The 19,368-nt window shown below is 47.2% G+C and overlaps 1 protein-coding gene across 6 annotated transcripts in view; it reads right to left on the bottom strand.

Moving 5' to 3' along the window:
- ARID1B (AT-rich interaction domain 1B) overlaps positions 1-19,368 on the bottom strand; it is a 394,749-nt gene that overhangs the window by 86,641 nt on the left and 288,740 nt on the right. For all 6 annotated transcript variants that reach the window (XM_037053930.1, XM_037054196.1, XM_037054108.1 and 3 more), the window contains one exon: positions 950-1,039. In XM_037053930.1, coding sequence (XP_036909825.1) covers positions 950-1,039 — 90 coding nt within the window. The remainder of the gene's footprint in view (positions 1-949; positions 1,040-19,368) is intronic.

The following is a 19,368-nucleotide window of genomic DNA, read 5'->3' as shown; positions in this document are numbered from 1 at the left end:
TGTATTCTAATTAGGAGCAATCACCACCTGCATAACTCATACAGAAATAATTACCAACACTAGGGGTCAGGAGCCTTTAAGTGTTAGCTACCAAGCCACCGACTTGTGCCTTCCGCGTGTGGGCGGTGTGCAAGGAAGAGCACTGAAGGAAGGTGGCGTCTCTGGGGAGGGCGGGGCAGGCCCGGCTCACAGGCAGGGGGCGTGGCCCACAGGCAGGGGGCGTGGCCGAGGCCAGCACAGCGGGCGCAGGAGCCTGAAAACCCCAGCCTCCACTCGTCTGGGTCAAAATCACTGCACCACCACCACCAAGAGTAGTTTGACTAGCGAGAGGTCACAGGGGTGCATACATAAGAAAACTTGAATGTTCGAGGGCTTCAGGAAAGTTCTTTTTTCTGGCTCTGGCACTAAGTAGCCTCTGAGAATGAGGGAATCATAAGGAAAAACATTTAAGGTCCTTACTTTCTTCATTTGTAAATTGAGGTGACTAACCTCCAGGATCTTTAAGATGGCTCCAGTTCTAAGATCCTATAATTTTATAATTACAAGGTCTTACTATGTGTTTAAATTTTTAATGTTAAGTATCATGGAACAAATAATTGATCAACAGGTACACACACACACACACTCTAAGACCGCACTTCCCTGGAACCCCCACCCAAATCAAACTGTCCGCAGTCACCTCCACAGAGCTAGCTCAGCATCAGACTACTGCAGTCGCATGCGCACCGTGCTTTGTGGTGTCATGCAGACACGCAAGTATTCTTTGAATCTTGAACTGTATTTTGGTAGAATTTCACCCAGTCTGCAAGAAAGCATCCTTCTTTTTTGTATTTCTTGTTACATGTAAGTTCTTGTTTATTTTGTTCATCTGATGAGGAAACATAATATCCTCTAGGAGCTATTTATAATCATGGATATGAATGGGTTAGCTAATTCTTAGAAGCCTCACCTCGTTCCTGTGGCATTGGGGACTGGCTCAGGGCGGGATGGGCACTCGACTCGGCCTGGCTCCCGGGTGGCTGCGGAGGCATCTGACTGCCTGTAAAACACAGGGGGGAACAGGGGTGAGGAACCCTTTGCATCAATGCTGTGACTGTGCAAAACCAAGACACAATTACACTTACTTAGTCTTCACTCTCACACACAGAACGGCCCCCTGCACAAAGACAGAGCTTGAAAACGCATGCTGTTTCACCCTTCTGTGCGTGTGTACGTGCGTGTGTAAAGCCACCAGGACACGTGCACAAACATACTCAGCCAGTGACCCCCAGAATAGTTCAGTTTCCTCCTGGAGGAGTTCCCAAACTCACAGACAAATCAATAGGAGCTGCAGTCTCCTGACACACTCCATTGCATTTAACAAAGCCCAAGACCAACGACTTGAACTCACCCTCTGGAGTTTAAACTAGTCTCCAGGTGGGTGGGCAAGCGCAGTGGCCCACAATATTAACAATATTCACTCAGTGTAGCAATGTAACTGATGTCCAAAGATCCTTTGTAATTCATCAGAGATTTAAAATAAACTTGTAAGATCTCCATTAAAAAACACAAAACACAGGACTATAAAGGAAATACTCTGTATCACTCTTGATCTTTACTGCTAATAAAGTAACAGAATCTCTTCAGCCTCCATTTGGTTTCCATTCACTTAACATGTGCTCAGTTGGTCTTTCCGACCTACAACGTAAGCTCCTTGAGAGAGGAATCACCACGCCTTTTACTCCTGTAATCCCTCATTAGCATAACAAATATTTAATAAATCTTGGTTATTTAATGGCCCTTAATCTGAGCATATGAATTAAAGAAAGAAATACTTATTACTTTATTAATTAAAGAGACAATTAGTCATTTGAAGGCAGAAGATGGGATTTTGAAATTTAAGAATCATCAGAGGTTCTCGACGATCTCAACTCACTTTCTGACTCAGAGGCCGAGGATGCATTTCTTTGACTAAAGCTACAGAATACAAAAGGCACTTGAACTTGGCACAATCCTCAAGGCACACGCTCTCACGGCATGAAAACCATGCTATTTTATATTCTGACCTCCCCCTTTGCTAAAATAAATTGGAAAGAGAGAAATTCCCATCTCCACCTCCCCGCTGCGGAGTCCGTGACGACGCCGGATCAGGCTGGCCACTGTGCTGACACCACAGCACCTCCACAGCTCTGGGCGGCCACGGAGGACTGCAGTCGAGTCGAGGGACAGATTAATGCACTGAGGTCACCACCAAGTCATTCTGGTGAAGGTCATGACACCGAGCCGGGGCGTCCACACGGGCCAGCCCTGTGGGTGTGTACGCCCCGGCGGCTGGCAGGCTAGGCCTAGGAACCCAGACCAGGAAGAGCTCCGGCCCCAGAGTCCCCAAGACTCAGTCATGACTGGTTCTAGTAACAGTTGTATCTTCGGCAGCTGGAGAGGCGGGGAAATGATTTTCCACTTAGATAACGAGTAGAAATAGTTGTTAAAATATAACCATAAAAAATTCTCCAACTCTTTTTGGAAGTTTAGGGTTCTCGATTTTAGAAAAGAATGTAAAACTTATGAGCACATCTCTGAGTGCTCCTGGGTTCAGCTGCCACGCTCGTCCTGCCGAGACGGCCACCGAGGCCACCAGGAGTAAGTCCTGCTGAGGCTGAGCTGCACGCACAGGATGGAAGAACTAGACCAACAACACAGAGGTTAGCCATCCGCCCACCCTTGGGCCTCCTCGCAGTAAATCAGCATTCATACCAACTAACTTGGCGTCAAGTAACAACACAACACTGAACACTGGCCGTCAGCTGGTTACGGGCACACAGAAGCTGCTGTGTGTTGGCCCCGGGCCACGTGCTTCCTACGAAACACCCCAAGGCCCTGACCTACAGCCTGTTCAGAGGTTTAAAGCTCTCTGCAGCCGAATCCTGCCTTAAACACGTCACCGGGGAAGCGGCGGCTCTAGGATAGTAAGTGCTGACATGGAACGACTGTTGCTGCCTGACAGGCTGGACTAGAGACCCCTCACAGTGAAAACGAACAGGGACCCCACCTTTGGAGAGGACCCACTCCTTACAGAACGTGCGCCCAAGGCACTGCTCGTGTGGGCAGTATCTCAGCTAAAAACCAAAAAGGCTGTCAGAGACCCGTCTCACGAATTCGTAAAACTTGCCCCATCCAAGCAGAGCTTGCCGGTTGTTGGTGCAATTCTAAGACCAATATCTCAATAAAGCCATGGGAAAATTCATTTATTACATCCGTCTTCCAAAGAAACACTCAAGAACCTTTCGTGGCAGTCAGATTTGCTCAAATCGTTTTAAATCCTACATTTGCTTTTACCCCCATCTTTCCAGCAACAGTTTCGCAGTTCCTAGGAAACAGCTCCGCTCTCCAAAGGTACAGGTGGCAGCCAGTCCGAGCAGATGACGAGTCAGGACAGCTGCTTCAGCAACACGATGCCGAACATTCACTTGTGCCCAACTTCCACGTGAGGACATGAACTGGCTGGAGCCCTTTGCACCAACCAAATTAGATAAACACCTCCAAACCCATGGACTTGTGTATGACATATGTCTGGATAAGTAAAACATTTTAAACATAATTAGTTATTTTAAAAGAGATATTGCCATGCACGGTGAACAAACCAACTTTCCGAACAAGCTTTAACACTGAAACTGTTCCAAAGAGAGCCCCTGCCCCTGCCGCCAGAGTCTATAAACGATGCTAATGAAGTACAACGGGAAAAGCTCCGACCCATGCTGGGAGCTGGAGGACACTTCACCACTTTATGCCTATGCATCTCCAATGAGCATTCATCGTATTTTGCTGTGTACACTGTGCACCTTTTTGGCCCAAATATTTGAGGGAAAACTACGGATGCACATTATACACGGGTTGTGCTGTGTATCTATATAAATGTTATGCTTATGCATTAAAAGTGTAACTCTAGAAGGCAATAACATATCTGTATGCAAAATAATAATTCCCTGGAATACAATAATCCATTTTGTATGTAAATGAAAAATTGAATTAAAAAACTAAAACAAAAGACTTTTCTCCTGAAAGTCTGGGACAAAACTGTGGGTGTGCAGTGTACACACAGGAGCGCATCACACACGGCAAAACGCGGCACTTTGTACTTCTGACTCTGCACAGGTTTACACTATGATTTTTTTTCAATAAAAAAGTTTTGCCATTCTCCAGTGGCCCTGTACATACAATAGGGTGCAAGATTTTGCACAACCTAAAAACGAAACATCCATAAGTCACCCAAATTTGTACTTCTGGCTGATTTTCACAATTTACTTTGATTTGCAACACAAGTCTATACTATGAGTTTTTATTTTTAAAAACCTGTATGTATTTCTTTATTCTTCCAATCCTCACCTGAGGATATGCTTATTGGTTTTTCAGGGAGGAAGGGAGAGGGAGAGAAAAACACATATACGCAGAAACACCCAAGTGAGAGAGCAACACCGACCGGTTCAGGACCGAGCCCCAGCCTAGGCATGTGCTCTGACCACGGATTGACCAGGCAAGCTCTTGACGTGTGGGATGAGCCCCAGCCAGCCTAGCCACCTGGCCAGGGTATGAAGCCCCTGTAATTAGTTGTAGACTCAGAGAAGAGGTAGAAAGCGAGGACCCCTTAGCCCCCCCCTCGAGTTCTCACTGCGTGTAACCACAGAGTGGTCCCCACGAGGCACTAAGCCTGGCACAGTGCTGTTAACTAAAGAGCTCGTCTGATTCCGCCAACTTTCCACTTCACACCTTCTTTCCATTCCAGGGTCTCACGTGGCGCCCAGCTGAGATTTCTCCTTAGTCACCGAAGACCCCGTCTTTCCTCTTATTTTGGTGACCTTGCAGGCTGCCCCTCAGTTTGCTTCAGTCTGCTGCGTTCGTGGCTTGAACGAGCATATGCAGGTGGGGTGTGCACCACACACCATGCCCTCCTCAGCCTCAGCGCATTCTGTCTAGGGGGGCCCGACACTTTTGTGATGTGTCATTTCTGCTGACGTTCCCACAGATTACTTGGCAAAGTTGGTGCCTACCAAGCTCCTCCAATATAAAGCCACTGTTCTGGCCTTTGTACTTGGCAAGTATCACAGGCGAGATATCTGAGACCACGTGAATCCCACCGCCCCTCAAATCTGCACCCACTAACTTTTGCATCCACTGAGCATCTTCTTGGCAACATTTATTACTGCGGTGTCTGCTAAGGGTGATTCTTCACTTCCCTCTTTGCCTCCACATTTACTAGCAGGAGTTTACCTCCTCCTCCTCCTCCTTTGTCGGTGTGTTTATTAGACTATTTCCACCCCTGTGAGCGCATGTGGTGGGCACACGGCAGAATGATGCCAGTGTGTGACCCCCACTCTTGACTGAGGGCAGAGCCTGTGACTCAGCTTCCCACCTAAGAAAATAACAAAAGTGACGAAACATCACTCTGAAACCTGTCACATGGCAAAGTGAAAGGGGTTTTGCAGGTGTTGCACCCCGAACAGACTAACGATGATATGCTCCGAAGGGAGAGGACCTGGGTCAGCCGGCCTTCACAGAGGGCTGCAGCCTGCTCCGAGCTTTGCATCCCTCTGCAACTTCGCCGTACTGTACTGCAACTTTGCATCCCTCTGTTCCGGACTGCGCCGGGCCCTCTTTCATGACTGAGGGCTGTTCTATCTCTTCTGATGAATTGTTTCCCATGTGTTTCCACCATTTTCCTACCTGGCGTTTCGGTACACTTCCCTGAAATTTTAAAGAACTCTTTACATGTTAGGAATGTTAGCCCTTTTGTCTGTGGTATAAATTGTATGTTCTCCTAGTTTGTCACTTATCTTTAGATTTTGTTTATGCTATATTTTTGAGATGGAATCTTTTTTAAAAGGTAGTCAAATCTGTCAACCTTTGTTTTTATTGCCTCTGTTTGTTGAGTCCTAGTTAGACAGCTCTTTTTTTTTGCACAGGGCAAAGACAAATTCACTCCAGTTTTCTTCAAGTCCATGCATGGTCTCATCTTGAACTACTGGAGTTAATTTCTGTGTGTGGTATGAGATGGATTTAATTTGACCTTTGTGATGAAAACTTTTTAAGACCTACTTTTAGAGGATGATTTAACGCTTTGTAAGGCTAGTTCCCCAAACCCATCCCACTTTTTCTTTTCCTGTGTTTTCTAGCATGTCTGCTTTTTCTACGTGAACTTTCGTGTCGACTTGTCCAGCCATGTAACATGGCTAATGGATATCATCACTGGGGTTACCCTGATGTTACAAATTAGCTCCAGGGGAATCGATGACTGTTAGGTTCATCCTTTCCAAGAACAGGAGATGTGTGTCATTTATTCAGGTCTTTGGTTTCTTTCAGGCACATAGAAGGTGTGCACATTTTATGTTAATAACACTCATTCCTAAACATTTAATCTTTGTCGCCACTAGAAAAGGGATTTCCTCTCCTGGCACGTCTTTGAAGCATTTCCTGCTTGTGCAGAGCAAGGCTGGGCTCTTTGGACGTGAGCGTCCTCGCCTGCTGCCACTGCTCTGAGCTCTCTCACCGTGCGGACGAATTTACCCCCAGTTCTCTGGAGTCTTCTGGGCTTGTTCTCGCATCACCCATGAAAAGTCATTCTTATTTCTTCTATGACCTCCTCCGGCCTTTGAGCGGTCTTGTCCAATGGCACCGGCCCACATCTCCAGAGTGTGGCTGTGAAGCGGCGAAGCCAGTGATCACCCCTGACTTGTCTGTACCTTAGAGGAAACGTTTCTAGCGGTTTTCCACTACGTACGACGCTGGCTGTAAACTGAAGCGCACACATTTCACTACAGTGCGACAGCATCCCCAGCTGCCATTTCCCTGAGTGCTTCAGTCATGATTGGGTATTCAATTTTACTAAAGGTGATGATATTTTCCCCTAAACCTATTTATACTGTACATACTGTTAATGGAATTTATATCAAACCAACCTTGCATTCCCAGAATAAATCCCACTTAGCTATGGTGCATTATTTTCTTAATGTTCTATTGGGGTTTGTTTTTTAATACTTTCTCTAAAGCTTTTATACAATGGGAGGTTTTGAAGAAAAATTTTCTAACTGAAAATAGCTTTTAAGAACTGGATCAAGATAATCAAACGAAATACCTTTAGTAACAAAACACTGGGATTTTTCGTACAGAACAGAACTGGGTATGAACAGACTAGTACGCCTATTTTTGATAAGGTGGCACACATCTCGTAACGTCTAACTTTACAGTGGATGAACTGAGACGGGACTATGTTCTGGCTCGCTCCCCTGCACAGAACAAGACGGGGGCAGCGAGTCCTACCAAGCACAAGCCTACGTTTCCTATAGGGAACACAGCCTGACACCCCGGAACTGGCACTTTGCCCACCGTTCGTCTCATCTTACTGCGCCGTGAGTTCCCTGGGAACAGAGAACCGTCTGCACCATCTCCTGCTGCACCCCTGGACCAGACATACAGGGAGCACTTAATACGTGCTCGTTGAATAATAAATTAGTAGCTAATTATCCTAGACACCGAGCCCAGACTAACAGCTAATTAAACCTTGATGAGTTATCAGTGATTGTGTAGTTTTCTCTTATCACTTTAGATCAGGAAGTGGCAAACTTTGTCCAGGCTGTGCACACCATATGTTCCCTGTTGCAACTGCTCAACTCAGCTGTTCTAGTGCAAAAGCAGTCACAGACCGTGTGTTAACAAAGCAGCACGAATAAAACTTTATTTACAAAGAGAGGGGGGCAAACTAGATTTGGCCCAAAGGCAGTAGTTTGCTGTTCCCTAGTCTAAATGATAACATTAGTGAAGAAACATTTAGGGACACTTACCCAAAAAGTCGATGAACATTAATTGGTATTTGTTAAGAACAACGACACATAAACCTGTCACATTCCTCCGTGTTTAATAAAGAGGCCTACGTAAATAATATCAGTGAGAGGATCTGGTTTATGACCTCTTCGAATCAGATCCAGTGTAGGCGGCACTGGATTCTTCAGCACTTCATACTAGCACGATTCTAAGACTTAAATGGCAACTGCATTTAACAGGGAAATCTTCAGTTAAGTAATTACCTGCTGTTTTAGTTTTCTCCACTTTTTTGGCCAGACCCAAACAGACAAATCAGAGCCACAGGTCAGACGCAATCGGGTAAGTTACATTCGAGCGCTGCTGTGTTGGGAACACAGGCCAGTTGAACAGCGTTCCCGCGTGAACCCTTTCTCGAGGCTGAACTTCTCTGGGTTACCTCCTTTCTAAACTGCTGCAGCACAGAGCAAAAATACCAACTATGAACTGCAAGGGCTTCTGGCGAACCAAGCATTTACCCCCTTTTAAGTAACACTGTGCGATTGCTATATCGTACTTATAGGCAAAGAAATACCCAGAAACTGCATTGTTCAAAAGCTGTAGTGGCCAGAGAAAAAGCATCTCTTCCTTTCACACCGTTGCAGCTAAAGAAACAACGGGCTCAGTGTGCATCTAGTTCTCCGAGATGAAGCAGTGACAGAGTTCACCAGAGAGTCCGATCGGGAGTGCGAATGACCAGTGCTGCTTGATTTCAGTTTGACTTCCAGGAGTCCACTCTCCCTCCCCAACTTTACCACATGAGCCGACTGTGGGCAAAAGCGGATAAAGTGAGAGCAACATCTGGACTGCACAGTTATTTGCTTTACAAGTTCTCATAGAAATTAGAGGTGGTTTTACTTGAACGTAAAAAATGAAGTAAGAAACCACCGAGTACTTACTACGTACGTACAAGGCAGGGGCAGAATATCCCTCCATCAGTGATTCAAGAGGGCTGGCTTCTTAAAATTCACATGAAATGACACGTTATCCACAGCAACCTGGAAAATGTTGGTGGCCGATCTACCAACCAATAAGGACAGCCTTGGGATTCTGGGCAATCATGAGGTGTCTAGTGACGAAGACATGGGTCTTACTCCTAAGTTCCTTGGAATTAACAAGGGCAAGACAGGCTCATTTTTAGAAAAGCGGGGCCTGTGAATTTGAGTGAATTGTTAGCTGTGGCTGCTGCTGAACTGCAAAGAAATGAGGAGCGCTTCCAGGTAGCAACTCTGCTCCGATCCGATTCTTCCCCTGGAATGCTGCCATAACGTCTGTACGTTTCCTAGTTTGCAGCAGTGAGCAGGTGAACTACTCCTGCACCCTTCGAGAATTCTTGGTGGTGTCACTAACTTTATTGAGGAGTTAAAAGAACACATTATAAAAATGACTGCTACCAATGACAAAGTTATCACGACCAAGGTCAACTTTCACCTTGCACCCTCCTCTGATTATGATTCAGTTCTGCTGCATCCCAAACTCAGACACTGGTTGCTTTGTTCTAATACAGCCTCATACTTTCTTTATGTTACAGAAATCGGCTCTCTCCCAAATTCTCAAAGCAGAATACGGGTTTCACCTGCCAGTCTGACTTTACAGGTCTTCCGGAGGGTCTATTTCTTATATCCTGCCAAGCCTGCCAGTAAGAACACCGTAACTTCTTACCTTGGGCTGTACTCAAAGTAGAAGAGTTACCCCTGTAATTTCTGAGACACGAAGTACTGGTTTTGGTAAGAGATGGGGTGGGGTGGGTGGGTGGCATGGTGGACGGTGTCTGCACAAATCTTTGGGCATCTGATCTAAGATGACACCCACGGCAGAGTGTGACAAGGTGGAGTGTGACAAGGCGGAGTGTGACAAGGCAGGGCAACTCTGCCGTCCAAACAGCAGGATTCACCAGTCGTTTTCTTTAGTGACATAATGGTGTGGGAGAAAAATGAGTTTTCAATAATCGATACATTCACCGAATGTTCTTGTCTTAGGCATTTACTTAGATGAGTTAGAAAGGGAACTTTACTAAGAGCTCCAAAGCAGATATTTAAAATACAGCATCTGCTCAGGTTTGAGCGTCATGGTTAGAGTTAACAGTTTATCTCAAGTGCTGTGGATGAGGACTAAAGTACTTCCTGTTTTTTGGCGTGTTTCAAACAGGATCTCGCTCTTACCAGGAGGTGCTTGTGTGAAGTGAGGGTGGGGAGGGGCGGCGGTGGCAGAAGCAGCTGTGAACCGACCTACCTCAGGTTACAGCAGCACAAAACAGAGAGCAACGCTCTTCCTCCTGTACCCACCAGTGGGAACACAGAACCATGGCCACCTGGTCCCCTGACCCTGCGGACAACGCCTGAGACTTCGAAGACAGACCCTTCCATGGCCTACGGCTCCAACATTCATGAAAAAACCTTTAGCTCTTTCCAAATTGTACCAAAAAGACACCATTAGTAGTAAATCAGTGCTGCGGAGGCGTATCTGGCTCCTACACTTCTGCGCCCTCTGGGATCCTGGCGGAAACCCCCAGGGTGCCCTGAGTGCGACAGAACCCTTAGAGGTGAGGCCTATCTTTGTTCTAAACAAACAAACAAACAGTCCAAACCCCGCTGGACACATCTTCTCAACTATTGCCCCTGCTGCATCGGAGAGCCTTGAACTTCACACTAGAGTCAGAGATGGAGCAGCTGCAAAGGTCCACCCACGGATGAGGAGGAAACAAAGCGACTACAGGGCGTTCTATGTAATAGTCATGCCTTCACAGGGGCTGTGCTACAAATACTTGGGGTTTGTTTTTATTACAAAGACCAGCTTGTTATAATACATCATTATTTCATTTAGCCCACTGGATTCAAGCCAACTTTTTCCAACTGCCCTCTTTTATTAACTAAATATACTGAAGTCCCCTAACAGGTTTCATGTGGGAGTCAGTCTAATGGTCATGGCCTGAAACCCAGGGGAGGCCTTCTGGGCAGGTGGACACCTTCCCACAGAGAACTCGAGGCTCACGAAGGCACTGGGCAGTTAGGGCGTGAGTCCTGGGAACCAAGACTGTTACACTTTGCCATGCCGGCCACTACAAGCTTTGACTCATAATAAACCAGGGTCCAGAAACATTTACATATGGAGAGTCCCAGCTCTAATTACAATGCTCTTAACGTGGACTGTTCTCAAGTGACCTGGGGACAGGGGAGAGCGGTGGAAAAGGTGCAGCCTTGGATTCTGACTTTCCATCCTGCCCCACAATGTGCCTTAACCTGGCTGGCCACTGTCTTCCCAGGGCCATTCACTTCAGATGATTGTTTTAAATCTTCACCTGAGAGAGGGAGAGAAAGAAGCACCAATCAGCTGCCTCCTGTATGCACCTGGACTGGGGACTGAACCCACAACTAGGCACGTGTCCTGACTAGGAATCGAACCTGCAACCTCTCAGTTATGGGGCAATGCTCTGACCAGCTGAGCCACACTGGCCAGGGCTCAATGTTCTTGACTGCTACAGTAGCTCAGCAAAAGTGATTAAAAACAAGTTTCTTTGTGGCAAAAGGACCACTAAATAAAAGATATAACTTTAGGGAACTTTAGTTAACTTCAAGTGTGAAGATATGAATAGGAAATAGGTGGAAATATGAGCAAAAATGTGATTTGCTTGAAAGCAAGAGTCACTTCATCTTCAGGAACCCGAGGCTCCGAGGAATGCCCCTTCTTGATGCTGGAGATGCAATAAATGCATCGACTACTAGACTGAAAATCTGCTCTGTTCAGCCTTCTACTAAACACACACCATTTCCAGCAGCTTTCAAGCTCAGAGGTATAGTCCGAAGGCCCTTGAGGTGCAAAAGAATCCCCCCCTCAGGTCGGGGAAGCACGCGCGTGTTCAGGTGTAACATAACTCACCTGTCCCCCACCGGGAAGTCCACAGCACTGCCACGAGGGAGTGGCAGGTCCCGAACTCCACTCATGCAGAACACCAGCCACAGGCCACAGCAGAGCCACCGGCTCCGTCTGCCCCCACCCTGCTCTGGGGGGGGAGCGGCAGCGAGGGCAGACCAAATGGGACAGGCAGTTTATATTTCTCTCACCAGGACAAATTAATAAAAACAAAACCTAATTTTACCCCACTCTAACCTATTCTTATTCCTCCCCAATATTTTCCTCTTTCTAAGATTCCTTTTTTTGTTTGTTTGAGAAGCTTAGTATTTGGCTGCCTTCTGAAGAAACGGGTACAGCGACAGATGAAAGACTTGTATGTATCGTGTAATTCAGAATACGGGGGAAAACCGACTGCTGTGCACTTAAGATTCTAACAACCTTGCAATTTTGTACAGTCGTTTCCCCTTCCCGTTCTTTTGAAGAAATCTGCTTTTATTCTGTTAATAACTAACCACAGTTACAGCAGCATGGATCCGATTAGCGGTTCTTATGGTACAAAGGAGAGAGGAGAAAAAGCAGTGAACAGGGCTGCCAATTTGTCCACCTGGGCCCCCAGGAGGACGACCAGAGGAGGCGCCTGCCTGCTCCTAGTTCTCCGCTTGATCGCGGCTCCACACGACCCGATGGAGACGGGCCTTTTTAAAGCCAAGGCACTTCTTTTCCTTTAATAAAAGTTTCGCTTGCCTCCATCCTCTCTTGCCATAGATTTCTCGTTCTGGGTCCCAACATGTCCTGGCAACTCTCGACTGTAAACATGAGCAGCTATGAAAAGGGCCACTCACGGACGCTCACTTGCATGGTGTCATTTTCCATCTAGTTACAATGGGCACACACAGAGAAGTGCTTGTGTGCCCTGCAGGGACAAGAGGCCACGCTTTTTTCCCAGCCCAGAAGGTGGTACACGTGGCCAGTCCACGGGCATTTTCATGCTGTTTCTGGATGTGAGATAAAGTAGGAAGAGGTATAAAATTTGGGAATTAAATATTGGAATTTGAGGAAAATAAGCCCAGTACATATAAACCTGGGACCAACAGATAAAATATTGGTGTTCCAGGCAATAGGCAACACGGTTGCTAAGTATTTTCTGTTTAGATATGGAATTTTAAGTTTATGTGGTAAAATAATATACCGTTTTCTTAAAGACTTTTAGAATTCACTCATCTGCTATTACGCAAAATACTGAGAGCTTACTTTTGTGATAGAACTTTAGACTCCCAAATCCTTGGTATAAAAGAACTTGAAAGAGACAGAAAGCTATAGCATTGAATTATGCTGAAGAACTTAAAATAGAAATCAAAGGTTTCTAACTGAAATCTCTGTATTCTTAGAGGTACAGCCAGCACTTCACATGACTTTACTATTTTTAATGTAAAGGGACTCGGGCAGCCCAGGCGGAGGCAGCAGGGTGCTCTCGGGGATATGCCCCTCAGGAGCAAAGGAGAGCCAGGGAAAAGGGACCCGGCGGGGGGCCGCTCTGAGAGTGCAGGACACAGGCAGTGGCCACCTGAGAAGAAAAGACGCTCTGTAGCCTCGTGTATTCTTGATCAACCCTGTTATTTCAGATTTTAAGTAAATGTTCAGCAAGTACGCTTTTGAAATACCTTTTTCATGAACAGCTGTTTCTACCGTCTTCACCGGTCACTTTCCGGTATTGGGAGCACACCACCCACGTGCTGCTGGAGCCCGAGCCCCAGCCCCACCTAGTACTCCTCCATCCCGTGCTCCCCAGGCTGAGGCTGGCACTGGCCCCTCGGAGAACGGGAGTGTTATCTGGGTGAGGACAGGATCTCTCTACAGCCACTTTGTTCTGAACTGACCATTTCCTTAGAAAACAGGGTTAGTGACCCAATTCTGCCACACAGAGTGCACATCCATACTTCGTACACAGGACGGAGTACACCCACGGCACGCCATCACCATACCGTGTATAATGCGCACCCCTATGTCCCCTCAAAAATTTGGGGCAAAAAGTGCACATTATACATGGCAAAATACGGCATTAATAATAAACATCTATTAAAAATAATGAGGTTATGAAAATACCAGATATTGAACAATCCCAGAATTTCGGGACAACACTTAATGCAGCACAACTTGTGTGTGATGGATTAGAACCAGGTCGGGGCTACATACAAAGATCCCTGGTTCAGGCTGACAAAGATCAGAACCACTGTTCCAGGCTCTATTTTTTTTTAAGATTTTATTTATTTATTTATTTACCTTTAGAGGGGAAGGCGAGAGGGAGAGAAACATCAATGTATGGTTGCCTTTCGTGCGTCCCCTGCTGGGAGTTGGCCTGCAGGGAACTGGACTACAACCCAGGCATGTGCCCTGACTGGGAATCGAACCGCGATCTTCTGGTTCGCAGGCCTGTGCTCAATCCACTGAGCTACACCAGCCAGGCTCCAGGCTCTATTTTTAAGGAAGGGGAAAGGAAGTAAGATAATCTCCCAGAGCGAAACCCTCTCCCAGGGGAGGGAGACAGAATGATCGCATAAATGGCGAAAACACAGGTGGGCACAAAGATGACGCCCAGCCCACAGGGGGAAAGGTCAGGTAAGTCATCGATTTTAGGGCTTTCTTTTCTTGAATTCTGGTTTATTCAGAGAGAGCTGTGAGCTCTTTAATCTGGCCGACATTAACTGAGGGACTCTGACATGCCAGGCGTTGTCCTTGGCACTGGGGATGAAAAGGAAGCCATGTTCCCTGCCCTCCAGAGGGTCCTGGGCTGGCCGTCCCACAGAGTGACGGCTTGATTCCCTCGGGCACGGAGGGGTCAGTGTGACTCTGCAACAGGAAGGACACTGGAGGATGGTCTTGAAAAAACAAGTGGGAGCTGGCCAGGCCGGCCAGGGGCAGGATGGATGTTCCCGACGAAAGGACTCGGCTGCGGGAGCGAGGTTCTGGCCCACGGGGATGGCCAGCACTGTCGAACACGGGACACCGGACCCGTCGGCTCCCTTGGTCCACTTCGAATGCAAAGCGACGATACCACGCAACAAGCACTGCACACTGAGGGTCAGCTCTCCAAAGCGTTGGTGCCTTTTTTCAAGTAGAACTGAAATACGATTCTTAGATTTTGTGTGAAATGAACTAAAAGGAACCATTGCAAAAAGGGGATTCTCTTAGTAATGCAATTAGGCCTCAGACTGTTGCAGTTATTTTATCACAAGGGTTTTTCCCTGTTACATGACGGGTTTCTACTGAACCACAACCCTGTTATAGAAAGTGAAGAAAAAATGGTCATACATGTCGCCCTGAAAAAGAGCTACTGATCCCTAAACTCTCCCACGACCTTTACATGCACGGTTATAACGGGGGACACTAGCTTCCTTTCAGAACACTCCCTTCGAACACTCAGAGGGAAGTGGTAAGTGCTTCTGCGCACAGTGGTCTCGTCCATTGCTGGACGGCTTTCTTCGCACAGCTCTGGAACACCACACTCTGCCTGGTTTCCACCTACACCCTGGCTGTTCCTTGTCCTGGGGTTGGTGATCTCTGTGTCCTGGGGTCAGTGCCCGCCTCCTTCTCTCAGTACTCCCCAACCGTGGCTTCGGGAGGATAAGCCCCTGGGGAGCTTTAAGAAGGACGGAGCAGCACCCAGTCAGACCACTCAATTGGCATCCCCAGGGCTGGCCTAGCGCCAGGCCTTTCCTGGGACATTTTGTGTAGCCAGGGCTGAGAATTGCCGACTTCACTCACCCCATGAACTTGTTGGAAATGCACCTTCTCCAGCCCCACCCCAAACCTACTGAGTCAGGAACTGGGTGTGGGGCCCCACCATCTTTGCTGTCCCAAGCCCTCCAGGTGACTAGGACACAGGCTAGGTGCCCCCCAGCTGGTCTCATCTAGAACCCTAATGACTCACAAACCCAGATCTCTACTCTGAATCCAGACCCCACTACCTATTCAGAATCTCCCTTAATGCCTAACAGGCATCTCAAATGTAACAAGTTCAAAACCAAATTCTGGATCCCTCCTTCCAAAACTTGCTCCTTCGTCTTCCACTGCACAGAACCACCACTTTAGCACCAATTTCTGGGACCAAAAACCTTCTGCCCACTACATCCGGTCCCGACCAACCCTCCCTCCCCTGGGCTACTGCAGGAGCCTCCCCACCTGTGTCCCTCTCCCCCGGGAAACTCTCCACGCAGCAGCCAGAATGCCCCTGCCCTCTCCACATTCCAGTGCCTTCCCATCACACTGGGAATCCATGATGAAATACTAATCGCAATGTCTGAAGCCCTGTCTGCGCTGGCCTTCTAGTCTAACTGCCTGCCCAATCTGCCCCTACCTCCCCATCCCCAGCAGGCTCTGGCCCCACTGACCCTGGGGTGTGTCTTGCTCACACACCAACCACGTGACTGGTCCTGGGCCTTCGGACTTGCTCTTTGCTCTGCCTGGATCCCTCTTTCCCAGAAATCCGTGCGGCTTGCTTTTGCATCCTCCCTGCATTGAGACTGTAGTTCAAAGGTCAGTTTCTGAGAGCATCTTCCCTGCTCGCTGCTACCTAAAGAAGCAACCTGATCCCCTCTAACAACACCTGACAATAAGTTAGGTACTCATTTCCTTAGTTCCTGTCCTTCCCACGAGAAGTTAAGCTTCATGAGGGCGGGGCCCTTTGTCACTTATGTTTAGTACACTTCCCCCAGTCCCTAAAAACATGCGTGCAGCATAACACACACTCAATACTTGACTCAACTAATGAGAGAAAGAGAACGATACATTAGGAAAAACCAAAACCAGCAACTGGGTTAGCTGGCCTTCCTCAGGACATCACCTGGTCTACAAAGCAGCAAAGGCACGGCAGGCTACTTGTGAAAAACCCACTCAGCGCATCAACACGCACGGCCTCCCCAGCAAGGTCACCCTCTGGGCTGCGCGCATTTGATGCAGTCTGCAGGTACAAACTCCCATGTCACTTTCTGTTTGGAAGGGAGAATATCAACACGAACAACCCCCGGTTATATCATTTATAAACATGCAGATGTGGATTATGAAAGATTAATGCATTTTGGGATTGGTGTCGGCATTCCGTTTGTCTCACGCTGAAACCAATTCTGTTCTTCATTAGTCAATGACAACCCATATCACCCTGTTATGGAAGAGAAATCAAAGGTGCAAGTGTGTGAATTGAGAATAAGTGATGAAACTGATTAGTAAGAGACTTAACGGCTACAATCAATCAACACATCATCATAATCCTGGTTCGGAGTTATCAGAAGACAGGGCAGTAACATAATACTCCCTGTAAAACGGAGTTGTTCCTTTCACGACCCGCTACTTACTCCCTTCAGAAAACACAGTGTTCTAAATACAGATCAGAAGTTTCTGAAATCAACATCAGGAACATCTTGACTACAAGTACTATTTATTTCATTGCCATTTCCCAGATGATGTTTTGGAAATTTTTAGTTCTACTCTGAAATTTGTTCCAACAAGCTTTTGTACCCCTCCATCCTGATTCCTCCGTCTCAGTGAAGACAGGAAACAGCGCGGGTCAAGGCCAAGGCCATTTCAAGAGTGGCGGCACATGCCTGAGTGGAGAGCCAGAGCGTTCAGCACATGAGATTAGGGCGCTGACAGTCTACTCAGCACAAGCGATGAAAGCGAACGGTAAGCAGGCCCTGGGGGGGCTGCTCCCGAGCACAGAACAAAGGCAGTGGAGAAGTGGGCGTGGGCCGCCAGGTCGACCGACCGCGTAAGTGTGTTAGCCTCACCACTCGCCGAACAGAGCAAGAACAAGGCACAGAACACTGCCTCGGCGGCACAGGCTTTCCCACATTTCCACTCGAAGAAGCCAAAAGAATGGGGATGGAAATGAGAGGGGAGTGTGAATGGAACCACATAATGTAATTTTAACTAGGATGGGGAGCAAAACCCCCTGGGAATGTGCATCCTGAGAAGATCCTAATGGTCTTGTTTTTGCATGTGGGGGAAGGAGTAACACAAAAGGCTTAATCTGAGTTTTGCAGAAATGGAAGAAATGAGCAGATTTCTGCTTTTGAAAAAAAGGAGAAATGCCCATTTCCCAATGACCGGAAGCCCTGACTTGGGTTGGGGGCACCTATAAAGGGAAGAGGGACTCAGAGTCTTGGGGCAGTAGCTCCGAATGCAAGGCTCTGCTTGCAGGTCAGCATGGGGGACCTGCCCTTCAGAAAGAGCAGGAGAATGTTTATGACCAAGGTACCGAGTTTCTACAGCCAGGATCCTGGTTTGAATTTTAGAAGTGGGGGGTAGTAATCGCTCATAACTGAACCATACAGAGCTGCAATCACACGTCTCTATAAGACAAAATACATTCACATGTTCTTAAAGTGTTGCTAAGCACCATTTGGAAAGGCTCAGCAATTACTGCTTTCTATAACATACAAAATATTTTACTTTTTAAGAGAAGAAAAATACTGGCTGAAGTTCTCTGGTTTGCAGAACTGCTGAATTGATGTTTTCTGGGCTGCCACAGATTAGAAACATGGATATATCAATGGCATTTTGTGTTCAAGCGCTTTTTCCCCTGCTCAGCTTGGCAGCAAGCAGCATGCATCGCCCTCACGACAAGCTGTTGCAGGGTCTCTGCTTCGCAAGAAGCCAACGAGAACATTTGATGGATGTTTTAAAATAAGATTACCAGGTAGGGCAACTGCAGACTCTCAAATAAAAAATTTGTCGTTATGTGCAATGCCATTTTAGAGACTCTGCTAATGTTACCAGGACAGGAAACTGGGATAGAACCACTTACATATAAAAATAAACTCATAATTTTACCCAGAATTTCATTAAGCACTAATGAATTAAAAAGTGGAAAATTTACTTATGTAAGATGGGTTAGGCTCGACCTCCAAGAGTTCAAACTATCCAGGGGAACAGATGAAAAATGGAGAGGAACCCTGGTTTGTACCCTCTGGTGTTCATTTTACAAGCACTAATCTTGACAAATTAGACCAGGAACCATCACTTCCTCTCTCTCAAATCCTTCCTGTTCACTCCAGCCTATGACTAACTCCTAACTGCAGTTCATTTTTCTCTTTCCCATTATAGCGTCCTTCCAGAATCTGCTTGTCTGAATGTCAAATGAAGCACGAAAATTAGTTTTCTAACCAAACTATCTTGTTTGTAGGCACAGCCATCCGCTCCTACTGAAAACCACGCAGCTCTCACCTGCTAAGGAAAAGACAGAACTGGGTGAGCACATACGGAACAGCTCTAAGTGCACCATGGTGCTGCCCGAGCTACTTTCCGCATTTCATTGATTAGGTGCCATGGTTTTTGGAATTCACTCTTGGTGTCTAAGACTCCTCTGAGGGTGCAGGTTCACCACGGTGCGTCAGTGAGCTGGAGGCCTGGCTCGCTGTCCGGGAGCTGGCGCGAGAACGCTTCAGACAGCCTGGCTCTAGACTCGTGTGGCTTCAGGAGAATGGAAGGACAATCTCTGGCAAAGCCATTTCTATGGGCTCCTAAAACCTGTCACCTTTTTCAAAGGGCAGCAGCTTAGGTTACTCTCCAGGATGAGTCTGAATAAATAAGGGGCTCCAGTGCTGTGGACTCAGAAGTAGGTCTGTTCAGAGGCAGGTGTGCAAGAGCTTGTGGGGGGGGAGGTAGGGGTGGGGGAGGGCAAGCCCCAGCGGACCG

This window comes from Sturnira hondurensis, unplaced genomic scaffold, assembly GCF_014824575.4.
Source record: "Sturnira hondurensis isolate 20B ecotype Veracruz unplaced genomic scaffold, ASM1482457v3 Scaffold0000167, whole genome shotgun sequence".
Taxonomy (NCBI): Eukaryota; Metazoa; Chordata; class Mammalia; order Chiroptera; family Phyllostomidae; genus Sturnira; species Sturnira hondurensis.
The sequence above is the reverse complement of the archived record's forward strand: the minus strand, read 5'-3'. Positions and strand labels throughout refer to the sequence as shown.